The sequence below is a fragment of the Chiloscyllium plagiosum genome, unplaced genomic scaffold (genome assembly GCF_037043375.1).
Source record: "Chiloscyllium plagiosum isolate Xiang-an unplaced genomic scaffold, Cpla_swu_hap1 HiC_scaffold_11, whole genome shotgun sequence".
Lineage (NCBI taxonomy): Eukaryota > Metazoa > Chordata > Chondrichthyes > Orectolobiformes > Hemiscylliidae > Chiloscyllium > Chiloscyllium plagiosum.
Window position 1 is genome coordinate 12147859 of NW_028270149.1, and position 16365 is coordinate 12164223.

At 42.3% G+C, this 16365-nt stretch overlaps 1 protein-coding gene across 5 annotated transcripts in view; it reads left to right on the forward strand.

Moving 5' to 3' along the window:
* Nucleotides 1-16365, forward strand: part of aff2 (ALF transcription elongation factor 2) — a 540071-nt gene that overhangs the window by 134397 nt on the left and 389309 nt on the right. For 3 of the 5 annotated variants that reach the window (XM_087991859.1, XM_043705171.2, XM_043705174.2), the window contains exons 2-3: nt 2202-2322; nt 5132-6076. In XM_087991859.1, coding sequence (XP_087847985.1) covers nt 2202-2322; nt 5132-6076 — 1066 coding nt within the window. Of the gene's footprint in view, nt 1-2201; nt 2349-5131; nt 6077-16365 lie in introns of all 5 variants that reach the window. The other 2 variants (XM_087991860.1, XM_043705172.2) reach the window with 2 other exon arrangements.

Here is a 16365-nt window from a genome sequence, read left to right on the forward strand (position 1 = left end):
TTATAACCTGGTGTTGTGTGATTTTTAACTTTGTCCACCCCAGTCCAACACTGGCACCTCCAAATCATAAATAAATCTAGTCCCATTTTCCAGCACTTGGTCCATATCCCCTTAAACCTTTCCTATTCATATACCCATCCAGGGTATATGCTGTAATTGTACCAACCTCCACCACTACCTCTGGCAGTCCATTCCACACACGCACCACCCTGTGTGTGAAAAGGTTGCCCCTTTGGTCCTTATAAATCTTTCCCCTCTCACCTTAGCCCTCTAGTTCTGGACTCCCCCAACCCAGGGAAAAGACTTTGTCTACTTATCCTATGTGCCTCTCATGATTTTATAAACCTCTATAAGGTCACCCCTCAGTCTCCGACACTCCAGGGAAAACAGCCACAGCCTGTGCAGCCTCTCCCTGTAGCGAGAAGGAAAGAAAAGAACAATAAAGAAAAGTAAGAAAAAAATAAAGTTTTCAATATAACTTTTAAGAAAAACCTCTAATAACAATTCACTACATAAAGGTAGATTTTGAATATTTTAAATTGTTCCCTTTCTGGACAAGAGATGTTGATTGGCATTGCATGAGCAAATGTTAAAGACAATAGAGGGGATGCAGAGGAGGTTCACTAGGTTGATTCCAGAGTTGAAAAGCTTGCTTTATGAGGAAAGATTGAGTAGACTGGGACTAAACTCACTGGAATTTAGAAGAATGAGTGTGGAGAGATCTTATAGAAATATATCAAGTTATGAAAGGAATAGATCGGATAAAAACAAGGAGGTTGTTTCCACTGGCAGATGAAACCAGAATGAAGGGGCACCGCCTCAAAGTAAGGGGGATCGGACTGAGCTGAAGGGGAACTTCTTCACCCAGAGGGTTGTGAATCTGTTGAATTCCCTACCCTGAGAAGCAGTTGAGGCTACCTTGTTGAATGTTTTTAAGGCAAAGAAAGATTTTTGAACCGGAAAAGAATTAAGAGTTATGGTGAGTGGGCGGGTGAGTGGAGCTGAGTCCATGAAAAGATCAGCCATGATCTTATTGAATGGCAGAGCGGGTTCGAAGGGCCAGATGGCCTACTCCTGCTCCTGGTTCTTACGTTCTTAAGTCACATTGTTGAAAAGATGCTCAATCCCGTGTCCTAACTTTCTGCAGTATGTTTATTGAACAATTAATGCGGAAATTAGTTTGTGCAAACTCAGAAGCACTGCGATGTGCTCTGAGCATCAGGTTTTGGAGAACCGTAACACAAGGCGTATCACGTCATCTCGAGAATTTGCTGGCTGATTGGTGTGTAATAATAGCATGCATCATTAATGTGCTATTGTTTTTCCTCAAGGCATTGTTACAGCTTTTATTTTGAAGAGCCAACATTGCATTGGAACAAGAGAGAAGCACACACCCCATTTATTCTAAAAGGCTGATTACAGTTAAGATGCTTACATAAATGCAAACACTGCCCTTGCAAACAGAACAAAGGGCCTAAATAATCCACCACTAGTTTAATTGGCTGCTGTTTCAAATTAATAATTGACATTTCAAACATTGAAAGAGACATTGCTGTAGTATTTAATCCACTAAGTGATACAGTTCATTCTCCATTACAACCTTTGTGATCTATTTAGACTTGTTTAAAATACTGGAAAAATAGTTAGAGTTCTTGATGATTTTTTAAATTTTAGCTGATCTGACCAGTGCCTAGATGCCCCAACCTTGCAGTAGATATTAATATTTGTACTTGTGCTGTACAAAATCCAGCAGAGATTGGGGCTTTTCCTTGCAGCAGATATCATCAGTGTGTGCAATCTACTATTTAAATTGTCATCTTGAGTTTGTTCACTAATTAACTGCTACCAAACGCTCATAACAAATCAATGCAGGCTGAATGCACACCAGTGTCCTTTGCTGCTGGTCCCTCATGGGTTGGCACTGCAAGTTGGAGCCTGCCTGCCTCTTTGGGTTTTAAAAAATCTTTCCCGCAATATTTCAAAGGATTTGTGCATCGAACCCCCGCATCACTCCTCCCTTCCTTGCCCCGCACCACTCCTATTCTGTGAGTTGAGCTGTTCCTTGTATCGAGGGGCATCACTGCTCCTTGTTCAACAATCGTAAGTTCTGTTCTCTTGTCTGTTGCGTTACTCTGTCAGCTCGGCAGAGCCAGCTTGAGCATACATGTCTTTAACCGCCATCTCCCCCGTGTCTGTTGCAGTCACTACGAGCAGGATCGGAATGCACTGCGGAGGAAGGAATGGGAAAGACGCAACCAGGAAGTCCATCAAGATGAGGACCTGTTTGCTGCAAGCTTTAATCTATTCAGTGAACCCTACAAGGTAGCCTGGTCCAAATGCGTTAAAAGGTTGTTTGTTTAACTTTGGTGTACCTTGGCATATTTGCACATTAAGTGACAGTGATAGCACTTTAATAATTTGCTTTGTTTTGAACCACGCCGTTAATTAATCAATTTGCAGCAATTACTGTTAAACTTGAGCAATGTGAGAGAAAAAAAAATCACATCTATAATTTCTAAATTTAGTTAATTGGTGTTACAGGATTCACTCTGACTAAAGTTGTCTTTTTTAACTTGATGACCAAAATTGTCACTTTTTTTTTCAATTGATTTGAAAGTGAGAGGCTGAGCGATGAAGTCCTGATGGACCCAGCTCTACAGGGGAGGATTGAGCAGAGATTTAGGCTGGGTCATTCAGGGATACCAGACCTCTTAATGTGCAAAGAACATTTCCATCTAAACTGGCCACAGAGGGAGAGCAATTGTGTTTGATGAAAGCACCAATTAATTAACAGTTTCACTTGTAGGTGAGAGGGATAAACTGCAGAGAGAGTATAAAAAAGGAAGTGACATGCCCTCCCATGTTGATACTTAGAGAGAAAGATTAATGAATAATGTGGTCTAGCTGCCAATGTTGAGCTGTGGCTGTGGTTGTAAGCAATAGTTTTGACATTGGGTTTGTGGGGCCTAACCATCATTTTAACCAGATACAGCCAAGCTATCAATGGGGAAAGTAAACAGAGTTCCTGCAAAGGAAGTGCTTATCAGAGGTGAGGGAGTGGGGGGGGGGAGTGGGGGGGGGGGGGGGGGGGGGGGGGTAGGGAGGTGGAGAGAAGGATGTTTGGTTGGGTTCATACATTCATACAGCACAGAAACAGATCCTTTGGTCCAACCAGTCCATGCCAACCATAATCCCAAACTAAAATAGCACCACATGCCTGCATTTGGCCCATATCTCTCCAAATATTTCCTATTCATGTACTTATCCAAATATCTTTTAAATGTTGTAACTGTACCTACATCCACCATTTCCTCTGGCAGTTCATTCCACATATGAACCACTTTCTGTGTGAAAATGTTGCCCCTAAGGTTGCTTTTATATCTTTCTCTTATAACCTTAAACCTACGCACCCTAGTTTTAAACCCCCCACCCTAGGGAAAAGATGTTTGCTATTCACCTTATCTATGCCTCTCATGACTTTATAAATCGCAATAAAGTCACCCCCTCAACCTTCTGTGTTCTAGTGGGGAAAGTCCTAGACTATTCAGCCTCTCCTTATATTGAGGAAGATCTAATTAACTAATAGCAGGAATATCCAAAGTGCAGAGCCCCTTCTGATACCTCAGATATATGTAAATATAATCTTGTATAGTAAGAACAGCCTTTGGTTTATTTACTGGATAGAGTCAAACTCACAGTGTTTATTTCTTCATATGCTACTGTATAGAACTGAACTGCTTTAGGAGCTATGTATGTATATAAAGGTATTTTTATGAATAAAGTGTATTTTTGAAACTTAAAAAAAATCCATCGTGCAGAGCCACACCCCTATCAGCTTTTTCAGAGCTGATGGGAACTAAACGACTCTGCAGGCAACTAACCTCTTTGAGGCTGCACACAAAAGCCCTTTGCAGTGACTGAAATTAGTTCTTAGCTCAACAGGAAGTGAAGTGCAGTCAGAAACGAAAGCAAATCATCTTTCTTATTTGGATCATCTTGCATGATTTGTGTGGAATAATCATTTATCAACCAATTGTTCACCAAAATGCCATAAATAGCAGCTTTAGTGGGTTTGTGTCTCTGGTAAAGAGAAGTGTGATTCAGCTACTAGCATGGATTAGACTGCTGAAAACAATGTATTTACATGCCCATCATCTGAAAACTCGATCCAATCTTTTCTGATTCTGAGGCTGTCTAGTCCAGTTATCCATTGTAAAATGCTGTATTCCTTGTAAATGAATGAGGTGCCACATAATTATTTTTATATTGTGATTGAGTATATTTGCAACACATCTTCTAAGCTTTGATCAATAGAGGTACAATGGCGAAAATGGCATTTTATTGATTGCAGTATAATTGCTTTATTATACATCACAGCGCAGATAAATGCCGTTTGCAAATTTATTTTAAATTGTTTTTTCTCGAACAAGTGCAGTTTTTGCAGCCAAGTGTTTAATGTTTAACTCGTTCCTCCCAACCCTTAGTAAGGTTTAAATGCCCTATAAAAGAGGCTGGGGGAAGAAAAAAATCAAAGATGGGTTAATTGAGTGTAAATTCTGAAGCCTTTAAGCCTGCAGTCTTCAAAAGGGATTGTGCTTTTTTGGCCAATGCTGTGAGGGGCTGAGTGGAATGACCTTTTAAAGAATTGGCTTGCCATCTCGCTGTAATCAGTAATGTGGCAGAAATGGTCCCTGTTCTGGCTCTGAGATCATTTTATTTCAAACGTGGAGTTGGCTTCACCCAAATTAGATTATTTTTGTTTGATTTCAGGCTGCTAGGTTTTATTTACTGCCCAGACACAATCAAGGGGAGACAACATAACCTAATGATTGCAGTTGGTAGCTTCCTTAGCCATTTTCAGAGTTTTAAGGCTCAATTGTACCATGCTGGACTGAAGTCACGAGTGTTCTAGGATGGGTAAGGGCAGCACCTTCCTGTCTTCCCCACTGGGACACCGGTGAGCCACTTAAGTTTTTAGAACAACCTCAAAAACAATCACATTTATTAATTTTTGGTAACTGTGACTCAATATGTCAAACGCGAGCAAATGTATCGAATATCATTTGGTGACTGTGCTGTGTTGTCTATTATAAGGATTCTTTGTTGTGCTTTTAAAATAATTACTGTTTAGTCTTGTATGCCGTCTAATTTCTTTCAGACCAGCAAGGGGGATGCTCTTTCCAATCGTGTGCAGAGTACATTAGGGAACTATGATGAAATGAAGGACCTGTTAACGAATCGCTCGAACCAGAGTCACCTCGTAGGGATCCCCAAGTCGTTGATTCCACAGACACCTGTCGAGAAAATGGAGCAGAGTTTCTTCACCGAACCCAGAGCCAAAATAGCCTCATCCCACCAAAGCAGTAGTCATTCCTCATCATGTATGCCTCCACCTTCTTCCTCTTTGTCATTGAGTTCAACATTGCTGCACGGGCACCAGAGCAGCAAGAAATCCCGGATGGACTGGCCTCGCAGTGGCCATGGTTCTGGGAGTGGGCACAGCGTGCAATCCATAGGCCAGTCCGGCAATCAGCAGAGCCGAGGAAAGCATGAACAAGCCCAGGACCGGTACGGTGACCTGTATAGCAATCAGACTGAGCAGCACAAAAATGATCATCAGGCTATTGGTGATGATTGCGTTAAGTCACAGTCACCTAGTCCCAGTACCACTTCCCGTTCCAAAAGACACAGCCATTCCAAATCCAGCAGTGGGGATCATGCCTATAAAGAAAGCTGCCATGGAAAGTCTCCCGTTGACAGTGACACTGCTCTCCATTCTGCGGGATCTCCAGCTCCTTCAACATCCCTGATACCCTGCAGCAGTGCAATCTCCGCTCAGAATTTCCCTCCTGGACTGTATTCTAAGTCTAGCATGCTCCAACAGAAGCCCACTGCTTATGTGAGACCAATGGATGGGCAAGACCAAGTTCCTATCGAGTCGCCCGAACTAAAGCCACTCATGGAGATGGACGATGCTTTTAGCAGCCAGCTGTTTGGCAGCCTTCTAGATGGAAAGCCCAGCACAGCAAGTACTAAGTGCAAGTTACCAAAGCTGACAATCCCTCAACCTGGTGAGGTAAGTGGGCCCCTCACTACTTTCAAGCTTAAAGTAAAAAAACACATATAAAAGCAGAATACTATTAGTTTGTTTTAGAGCAGGAAGATTACATTTTGGCAAAGTGAGATTGGCATTATCTTACTGTAGGGAAGCCTATTTAATGTTGGGATCAATCGGGCTACATCAGAAATGGTTACAGCGAGGAAGTATAATGCATGTAAATCTGAAGTGGTTTTTGATCGACCCAATTTTAATTCCTGGAATTTAGTTGAAAGTACAGAGATTAATAGTAACTTGGGATGAACCATTGATGAGTCAGGTAAAAACAATGACTGCAGATGCTGGAAACCAGATATCTGGATTAGTGGTGCTGGAAGAGCACAGCAGTTCAGGCAGCATCCAAGGAGCAGTAAAATCTTTTGCTAAATGCTATGCAGTGTACAATGCTTATCTTTTTGTCTACATATCACAGTAACGTTAGTAATAGAAGCAGACTATTCAACACCTCAGGTCTGCTCCATTCTTCAAACAGATTATCCATCTCCAGTCCAGAGGAACCTCGATTATCTGAAGAACACGAGTGGGGAGTATTTTGTTCGGTTAATCGCATTCTGGATAATCGAATGCCAGTTAACATAGTTTAGCCAAGCATTGGGACAATACAATCTTGCCAGAAAATCTGATATTCAGACAATCGAATGCCGGATAATCGAGGTTCCCCTGAATATGTTATTTTTCTGCCTTTTTTTCTTATCCCGTGTTCTCTCACCCAACAACATTAGCCATAGGAATAATATGCCCACCTAAAAGTCTACTTTGGCTGTCAGGACCCAAGGATATGAAATAATGTACATAAATGCAATTGTTTTCTTTCTTGATAGTCTTAAAGTTACAGTCAAAAAGAACAATTTCATTGCAGCCACTATTTACAAGTAACTTTACTGTTTTATCAAATTCATTTTGCGATTGAATAGTAGTCAAGGCTGTAGATTATTCAAGGTAGCACTTCATTTGCGAATAAGTATTTTTGGTCAATCTGAGGTAATTAAAGTGACTACGTAAATGCAAGATTATTTTTCTCTTGTTGTTTGAGACAAAAAAGACTTTGAGATGTTTGGAGTTGCCAGTTATCCATGTTCCCATTGGCAGAGAACACAACATGTACAAGTCATGAAAAGGAAATAGATCAACTGCTGCCACTAGCTGTTGACTTGTACCCTCGGTTATAATGCCCTAATCCTTTGAATCCAATTGTATGATGAAAGTATTCATCCAAAAATACTTGTGAAGAATCTTAATGTTTCTTTAACAGCTTTGCAAACTGCAAATACTACTGGAGTAAAATCATGCAGAATAAATCAAGGCATTACAAAGTGACCCTTTCAACACAGATAACAGTGTGAGAGAGATTATGAAGCATAAGTGCACTTCCCTGCAACGTTTCAGTGATTTAGATTGAACATTAATTCAACTCTTATGAGCCCTTGCTCTTACCCTGAGTATTGTGGTTTACATATCAACTGGTACTTTATCTTTGTGCAAGTGAAGGGCAAACAATACTTCTCTGTTTGTAATAGAATGCCAGCCTCTTTATTCACCTCTGGCCAACAAAAATAGGACTTGGAACTTGGGCTGGAGGAGCTGTTGCCTTGGCAGTTACACCAACCACTTGTGTAGTTACTATTCATGCTTCATGTCACACTATACAGAATGTGCTGTGTCACCTCTTTGAGACAGGATGTCATATTCCTGAACATTGTAAACATCAGTGATTGTATCATGTGTAGAAACATATGTGACAGCAATGTGTCAGCTACTGCTTGTTGGAATGATCCTACAGTGAAATATTACCAGGGAGGTCGAATTCCTGTCGTCTGTCTGGGTAGAGCCATAATGTTGTGGATTCATTATTTGGTTTAATTATCATTTTTTTGAGTTAGCAATTTCACAAATGTATAAGGAATAAACATAAATTGACACTTTATTTTATAAAACTATTTTACAAGACAGTAATGGACAGTTGAATGGTGATCATTACCGTTGATACCAAATTAAGAAAGGACTTGCATTTAGATGGCTCCTTCTATGAATTTAGAACTTCCTGAAGTATTCTTCAGCCAATGGAGAGTGTTTGATGAGTGGTGGGTGCTCTCATTTATTAAATTCTTTTCATAAGATGTGGATGTCACTGGCAGGCGAGTCACAGTACCCATCTGTAATTGCACAGCATAGTTGCTCAGTGGTTAGCACTGTTACCTGACAGCGCCAGGGACCTGGGTTTGATTCCACCCTCAAGTGATTGTCTATATGGAGTTTACACCCCCCCCCCGCCACCCCCCATGTCTGTGCTGGTTTCCTCCCACATTCCAAAGATGTGCAGGTTAGGTGTACTAGCCATGGGAGTGGCAGGGTTACAGGGCTAGGGTAGGGGATGGGTCTGGGTGGGATACTCTTTGGAGGGTCAGTATGGACTCAATGGGTTGAGGGTGTAGGGATTCTAGGAATTGCCCTTGAACTGAGTACTTGTTTGACTAATTAATGATAATGACATTGCTACAGGTTTGGACTAAAATGGGGTCCAAACCAGGTAAGGATAGCTGATTCCCTTCTCTGAAGTACATTAAAGAGTCAGATAGAATTTTACAGTAATCAGTAATAATTTCAATGACTTGCTTTCAATTCAAGGTTTTATCAATTGAAATTAAGTTCCACCAGTTTCTCTGGCACGATTTGAACCTATTTGGCCCAAAGCATTGCTTGGCTCAGTAGAATTACCACTGAGCCACCATCTCCCTCTGTGTAATGCATGTGGCAGTTTGCACACTGTAAGGAGCCACAGGCAGGAATGCAATGTGGGAGAGACCATTTAGGAGTGAGTTGAGAAGGAGTGTCTTCACCTAGAGAGCCTGGGGAATTCTGTGCCATAGAAAGCAGTTGAGGACAAAACATTAAATATAGTTCTTAAAACTGAAGGGATCAAAGGGTGTGGGGAGTGAATGGGAACAGAGTAAAGAATAAGTATTGACAATTGCAGAAGTTTTGTCCGTTAATGTACATTCACATGTAACACACTTTTCCGAAAACCCCACAGGGTCTCAGCAGATGACTGGTATATAGCAGATACCTCATCTACTGTGTCTGTTGTTCCCAGTGTGGTCTCCTCTACACTGGGGAGACAGGACACCAAGTTGCGGAGTGGTTCAGGGAACATCTCCTGGACATATGCACCCAACAACCCCACCACCCTGTGGCCGAACACTTCAACTCCCCATCCCACTCTACTAAGGACATGTAACACCTGGGCCTCCTCCACTGCCAAATCCAAGCCACCTGACGCCTGGAGGAGAAACACCTTATCTTCCGCCTTGGGACCCTCCAACCACACAGCATAAATATTAATTTCACCAGTTTCCTCATCTCCCCTCTCCACACCTTATCCCAGAGCCAACTCTCCAACTCGGAACCACCCTCTCGAACTGCCCTACTAGTGCATCTTCCTTCCCCCCATCTGTTCCACCCTCCTCTCCGTCCTATCACCATCAACCCCCAGCTTCATTCACCTATCGCCTTCCAAACTACATCCCCCCTCGCCCCACCCCTATCCCATTTATCTCTCAGCCACCTTGGGCTCCCCCCCCCCCCACCCGCCCCGACAATCCTGATGAAGAGCTTATGTCCGAAACGTTGACTATCCTGCTTCTCGGATGCTGCCTGACCTGCTGTGCTTTTCCAGCGCCACACTCTTTGACTCTGATCTCCAGCATCTGCAGTCCTCACTTTCTCCTGGTTTCTAGTAGGTGTCTAATGTTGACACTTCCGAGTTTCACAGATCCCTGGAGTAGGTTAGATGAGCCATATAACCCTTTTCCTGTTCACCATTTTCATAACTTTGAATCTTTAGATTTGTTCATTATCCTGCTCCAAAAGTTCTCAAACTCTGGAAAAAAAAATTCCATCCCTTGACAATGGGCCATCATCGAAAATCACCACAAACTGTTGGAACTGTTGCAGAAAAATTACGTGTCACCGCTGAATTACTTTTGGAGAGTTGTCCGTATTTGTGTGGGATGTTAAAAAGTTAGTAATCTTAAAAACAAATGCTGCAGACGGTGAAAAATTGAAATGAAAACAGAAGGTGCTGGAGAAATTCAGATCCAGCAGCATCTGTGGAGAGGGGGAAACACGTAACATTTTGAGTAACATGATTATTTTTCAGGCTGTTATATTTATTGGCAGTGGACAGGGTGAGGGTTCATAACAGGATGAGGGAAGGGAAAGAAATTGTGTTTAGTCAGGGGCATTTTTTATTCTTTCATGGGTTGTGGGCTTGGCGGGCAAGAATAGCATTTGTTACCCATCCCCATTTACTATGAGAATCTTTTTAGACCATGTCAGAGATCAGTTGTGTGTTCCCTAGACACTGCGTAAGGATGTTAGATTTCCTTTTCAAAAGGGCATGAGTGAATCATGTATTTTTAGGACAGTTGATAGCTTCATTATTTGAGACCAGCTTTCAGCTCCAGTTATTATTAATTCATTGGATTGGAAATAAGGCGACATGGTGGTTCAGTGGTTAGCACTGCTGCCTCACAGCGCCAGGGACCCAGGTTTGATTCCAGCCTGTGTGGAGTTTGCACATTCTCCCCATGTCTGTGTGTGTTTCCTTTGTGTGCTCTGGTTTCCTCCCACAGTCCAGAGATGTGAATGCTTTGCTAAATTATGCATAGTGTTTTGGGGTGTGTAGGTTAGGTGCAATAGTCAGGGGCAATGTAGAGTAATAGCATAGGGGAATGGGCCTGGGTGGATTACTACTTGGAGGATTGGTGTGGAGTTGTTGGTCCAAATGATCTGTTTCCACGCTGTAGGGATTCTATGAAAATCTATGATCTGGAATTTAACCCAGTGTCCCCAGAGTACTTGCCCAGGCTTCTGGATTATCCGTCCAGTGACATGGCCAGTATCATGGAAATTTTGAACTGAGGTCTGGCCACAACAACTCTTCTCAAATCAGGGTCCAGTGAGGCTTTCAATTCTGAGAGTTTACACAAGTGTTAAGCACTGGTATCAAGGTGTAAGGAACAACTGCTGCAAAATAGATGTCATGAACAGCGCCACCTCACTATAATTAAGTGCCGGTGCAGGCTGGTTATCATATTCCCATTCCTACTATTGCCATCTTCTTTTACTTGTCTCAGTTCAAGTATGATTCCAAACTTAAAACCATGCATGGACTGTCTACCTTACGAGCAAGTGTTCTGTGGAAAGGACAACACATCATGAGATTCCTGTTTCTGGCCAGAAAGTGGATGATCTGGTAAATCTATTCCTTTTAAGTGATTAGTTTTTACGCTGGTGATTTGTCATTGGCTAACCATCTTCCACTACCTGCGTTTGGTGGGAAAAATGATCCATCTTCTTTCAGGGGAATTTGCTCTTGTTTCTGTCACAATTTGGTGAATAATATTGCACTTTATTTTAACTTCTGCACATCCTTCTTTCAAATTAAAATCAAGAATTGTGATGAGTAGACACTGAGTTTCTAATTAGACTCTGTAGACTGTTTGCAGGGCACGTGACTTTATACACTGTGAAATAAGGATGTTTGGATGTGAGTCCTGTCGTAAGTCCTGTCCGCAGCTTAGATCTCATGATGGAAACCATGATCATCTTAGTCACTCTGGTGTTTTACAGAGTATCTCAAGATACTAATTCTAAGTATCTAAGATGACTTCGGTTATGCATCGTGCTTGATAACTGGACTTAAGATAGGTAGCCGGTTCCATACCCTCTGTTTCATTGTGTGGGTGACACAGTGGAATTCTAACATCTTAGAAAAGAGTGAATTAGTTCACATGTGACCTTAGCCAGGAAAGGGGAACAAGAGAGCACCCTAGTGATGAAATCTATGCACTGTTTCCAAAACGTGCAATTTCCCCACAAACATAAACGCCACAACAGCGTACAGTCACAAACAGCTGGCAGCAGATCATGCTGGTGAGTAAAGTATTAATATTTACCATTTCTTAATTTCTCTCCTCTCCATGCAGCTTGCTAGATTGACAAGAACCATCTCTCTTGGGTGCCGGTTATGTAAAAGTCAAATATGTAGCATTTCAAAATTAGCTTAAAGTGGCATAAGAAATGTTTGGCTGTGTTCTTTTTTTTTGTATCTGCTTACATTTTGTGAGGGTTTTGGTGTGTGTGTGTGTGTTTCTGTGTCAGACTTGCCAAACATCCGTGTTACTGCAGGTCTGGGATATTAAGTAATCAAACCTGTTACATTGGAATCCAGAGAAATAATCCAACTGTTTGAATCATTTCTTGTGTTTGTAGAGCAAAGCAATGATTAAAGGTGCAGTTGAAGATTCTATGGGTTTAAGACAGATTAATAAGCGGAAGCCCTGACAGCTGTTGTGGGTATCGGGAGTAGCATTTTGACTTTGATTCGGAAGGTTGTGAGTTCATATCCCAGCCCAGAAGCTAAAAGCACATAATGTAGGTCAGCGTTTGTAGTCATTGACTGAGAGAGTGCTGCATGGTTGGAGGGGTAGTTTTTCACATAAGATGTTCAAACTGTAGACTTATCAGCTGTAAGACCCAGTAGTGTTACTTCAAAGAATGGGGCAATTCTCCCCAGTATCCTGGTCAATACTTCCCTCTCAAACAACATCATAAAAACCAGATGATCCGGTCATTATCACATTGCTATTTGCAGGACCTTACTGCTCATTTCTCATCTCACGATGCATTCCAAAAGTACTTCCTTGACTGTAAAGTGCTTTGGGATGTTCTGAGGTCATGAAGGTTGCTGTATAAATGCAAATTATTTCTTTCCCTCTTAGATGTTACAAGCTTTATTGATGTTCACACACAAAAGAAGAAGAATAATCTCTCAATATTGCGATCAGCAGTTCCAGGAACAGTTTGTGTTCTGACAGTTTTAAAAAGCAGATAATGCGCCAATTGACTTCCTGCTGTTGGTCAAAGCACAGATTACTGTCTGAAACAAGAGTGCAGTTTATTGGTAGATTAATATCTACAATTTGTACGTAGTGCTTTTCAAAATACATAACAGTTTAGGAAGTAAAGGGAAACAATGTGTAGTTATTAGTCCCCAAGGATTCAATTGCAGAGCAATTGTGTTAATAGTGTTTAAAATATGCAAATAACTGTACAACTAGGCTTCTAAGTGTGCGGGAAAGGGGCACTTAAAAAGAGGTTGGTGTGTTCAAAGTATGCCATCTGAGAGAACTATACAAAGGTCTATTTATATCCACAGAAGACTGATTGCAGATGGTATTTAGTTAGAAGAAAATGAAAAAGTTTATTATTATATACAGTTTTCGCCAGTTTGCACTACAGATGTTACTGTTTATTTTTACTTCAGGAGAAAATTTGCTGCTGAACATTTTTCCTGCCTCAGTACATTTTGTCAATATTAACTCTTGAATTACAAATAAACACCAGGCGTATGAGAGCTAGATTGCATATTGACAAAGTAATCAGGAAGAATATTTTGGGCACTTTGGGATTTTTGCCCTTTTTTTAACAAATCAACATTAAAGAATAAAAGTTGCACAAAACTATTGGACATTTCCTTTAACGCAATACATGAGGGTGGTCTTCAGTTCTCCGTGATTTAGACTAAAATATTCATTCACTTGACAAGGCTATGGAGCTGGGTTTTACAAGGAGGAGTCCTGTCCCAATACCTAAAATGTCAGGGGTAGGGAGAGAGAGTGTACTCTTGTTTCTCCAGAGACAGAATGGGGAATGATAGATCCTGGACTTTAAGGAAATTCCACATATTTGATAAAATGTTCCTGGGGACATGGGTGGTGCTGACTGGGCCAGCATTTATTGCCTGTCCCTAGTTGCCCTTTAAGAAAGTGGTACAGAGTTGCCTTCTTGAACTGCTGCAGTCCATATGCTAAAGGTAGACCCACGATGCCCTTCCGGGGGTGGGGTGGAATTGCAAACTTCTCACCCAGTGACAGTGAAGGGATGGTAATATATTTCCAAGTCGAGAACTGGGTTGTAGTGAGGAGAGAGGAGAAAGTCAGATGTGTTTGCTGACTCCATCCTTAGCTTTTCGGTCAAAGATGAACAGTTTTGGCATTTGACAATGGGCCAACTGTTGGCAAATGGGATTAGAATAGTGAGGTGGTTGTTACTTGACTCAATAGTCCTAAGAGCCTTTTTCAGTGCTGTTCTTATCAATGGAGCCAGCTCAGTCATTTAGGTGGTAAAAACAATGACTGCAGATGCTGGAAACCAGATTCTGGATTAGTGGTGCTGGAAGAGCACAGCAGTTCAGGCAGCATCCAAGGAGCAGCGAAATTGACATTTCGGGCAAAAGCCCTTCATCAGGAATAAAGGCAGAGAGCTTGAAGCGTGGAGAGATAAGCTAGAGGAGGATGGGGGTGGGGAGAAAGTAGCATAGAGTACAATAGGTGAGTGGGGGAGGGGATGAAGGTGATAGGTCAGGGAGGAGAGGGTGGAGTGGATAGGTGGAAAAGGAGATAGGCAGGTAGGACAAGTCCGGACAAGTCATGGGGACAGTGCTGAGCTGGAAGTTTGGAACTAGGGTGAGATGGGGGAAGGGGAAATGGGGAAACTATTGAAGTCCACATTGATGCCCTGGGGTTGAAGTGTTCCGAGGCGGAAGATGAGGCGTTCTTCCTCCAGGCGTCTGGTGGTGAGGGAGCGGTGGTGAAGGAGGCCCAGGACCTCCATGTATTCGGCAGAGTGGGAGGGGGAGTTGAAATGTTGGGCCATGGGGCGGTGTGGTTGATTGGTGCGGGTGTCCCCTGGTGCTCACCTTCCACCCTACCAACTTTCGCATAAACCAAATCATCCGCCGACATTTCCGCCACCTCCAAAAAGATGAAGGGCTTTTGCTCGAAACATCGATTTCGCTGCTCCTTGGATGCTGCCTGAACTGCTGCGCTCTTCCAGCACCACTAATCCAGAATCCAACTCAGTCATTTGCCTTGACTTCAGTGATAGCCCTTTCCAGCACCATTTCATTTATGGATGTGGTGCAGACTTGGTGATTAGTTTCTACTGCCTTCCAATGTGTGTCATCATCATCCTCTGTAAGACACAGGGAAGTGTCAGTAAGTGTCATGCAGTTTTGTTTCGTTTATGCCACCATCATAGTTGAATAGCTTTTCTTTTGCATTAACTCCCAGGATGAGGGCATTGCTGGCTAGGCCAGTATTGATTACCCATTTCAAGTTGCTCAAAGGACAGTTAAAAGGCAACCACCTTGCTGTGGGTCTGGAGTCACATGTCGGCCAGACCAAGTAAGGATGACAGTTTCCTTCCCTAAAGGACATTAGTGACCCAGACGGGTTTTTCTCAACAACTGACGATGGATTAGTGGTCATCATTAAGCTCTTCATTCCAGATTTTTATTATATTAAACATCTTACCATCTTGCCTTGGTGGGATTCGACCCCATGTCTCCAGTACATTACCAGGGTCTCTGGATTAACAATCCAACTGTAAAGCCACTAGGTCGTCACCTCCCTCATTGCCTTGTGTGCAAGCTGTTTATTCACCCACAGTTCCCATGTGGAAGAACATCATCCTTGATTCTGAGGGACTGCTTTGGAAGGAGGAGGAGCTGACAGGCAGAGGGACTGGAGTGGGATTGGATGGAGAGGGAAAATATTGGGTGGGGAGGTTGGCATGGATGCACCAATGGGTGCAGAAAGAGGTACCCTCCCCCCACTACCTGCCAACTAATTGAGCAGTGAAAATACAATGGGCTGCATGCTATGAGCAAAATCCTAGTTATGGTGGGAGGAAGATTTAACGGCCTCATTTTGCACCAGATTAGGCAATACATCAATATCTGCCCTGTGGGTGATAACATTGAGGTGGGCAGTAGCGAGTAGGCACCTATGACATTGCACCCAATTCTCTAGCCCCCATTTGCCAGCCCGGGAGGTTTGTGAGATGCAGGTCTGGTCGATGGAGAGGCCAGCTTCAATTTGGGCTCCGCTAGATGTTCCCATTTTTTAAAAAAAGCAAGTGTTGCACACAGGAAACTAATTAGTTTGGTCAGTGTACAAACACTTTCAGTGTGTGGTTCATTGCATTCAGAACTGCAGAAAGAAAATTAGCAAATATTTGTCAATAAAGAATATTAACAGCTGCTTAACAATTAGCAATTGTTTTTAAAAATTGACTATTTGACCCACGAAGTTTGTGGCAACTTACTGTACATGAATTGGCTTTGTCCATCACAACAATAACTCAATTTCAAAATGTTTCATTGTCATTGATGACCTTTCTTA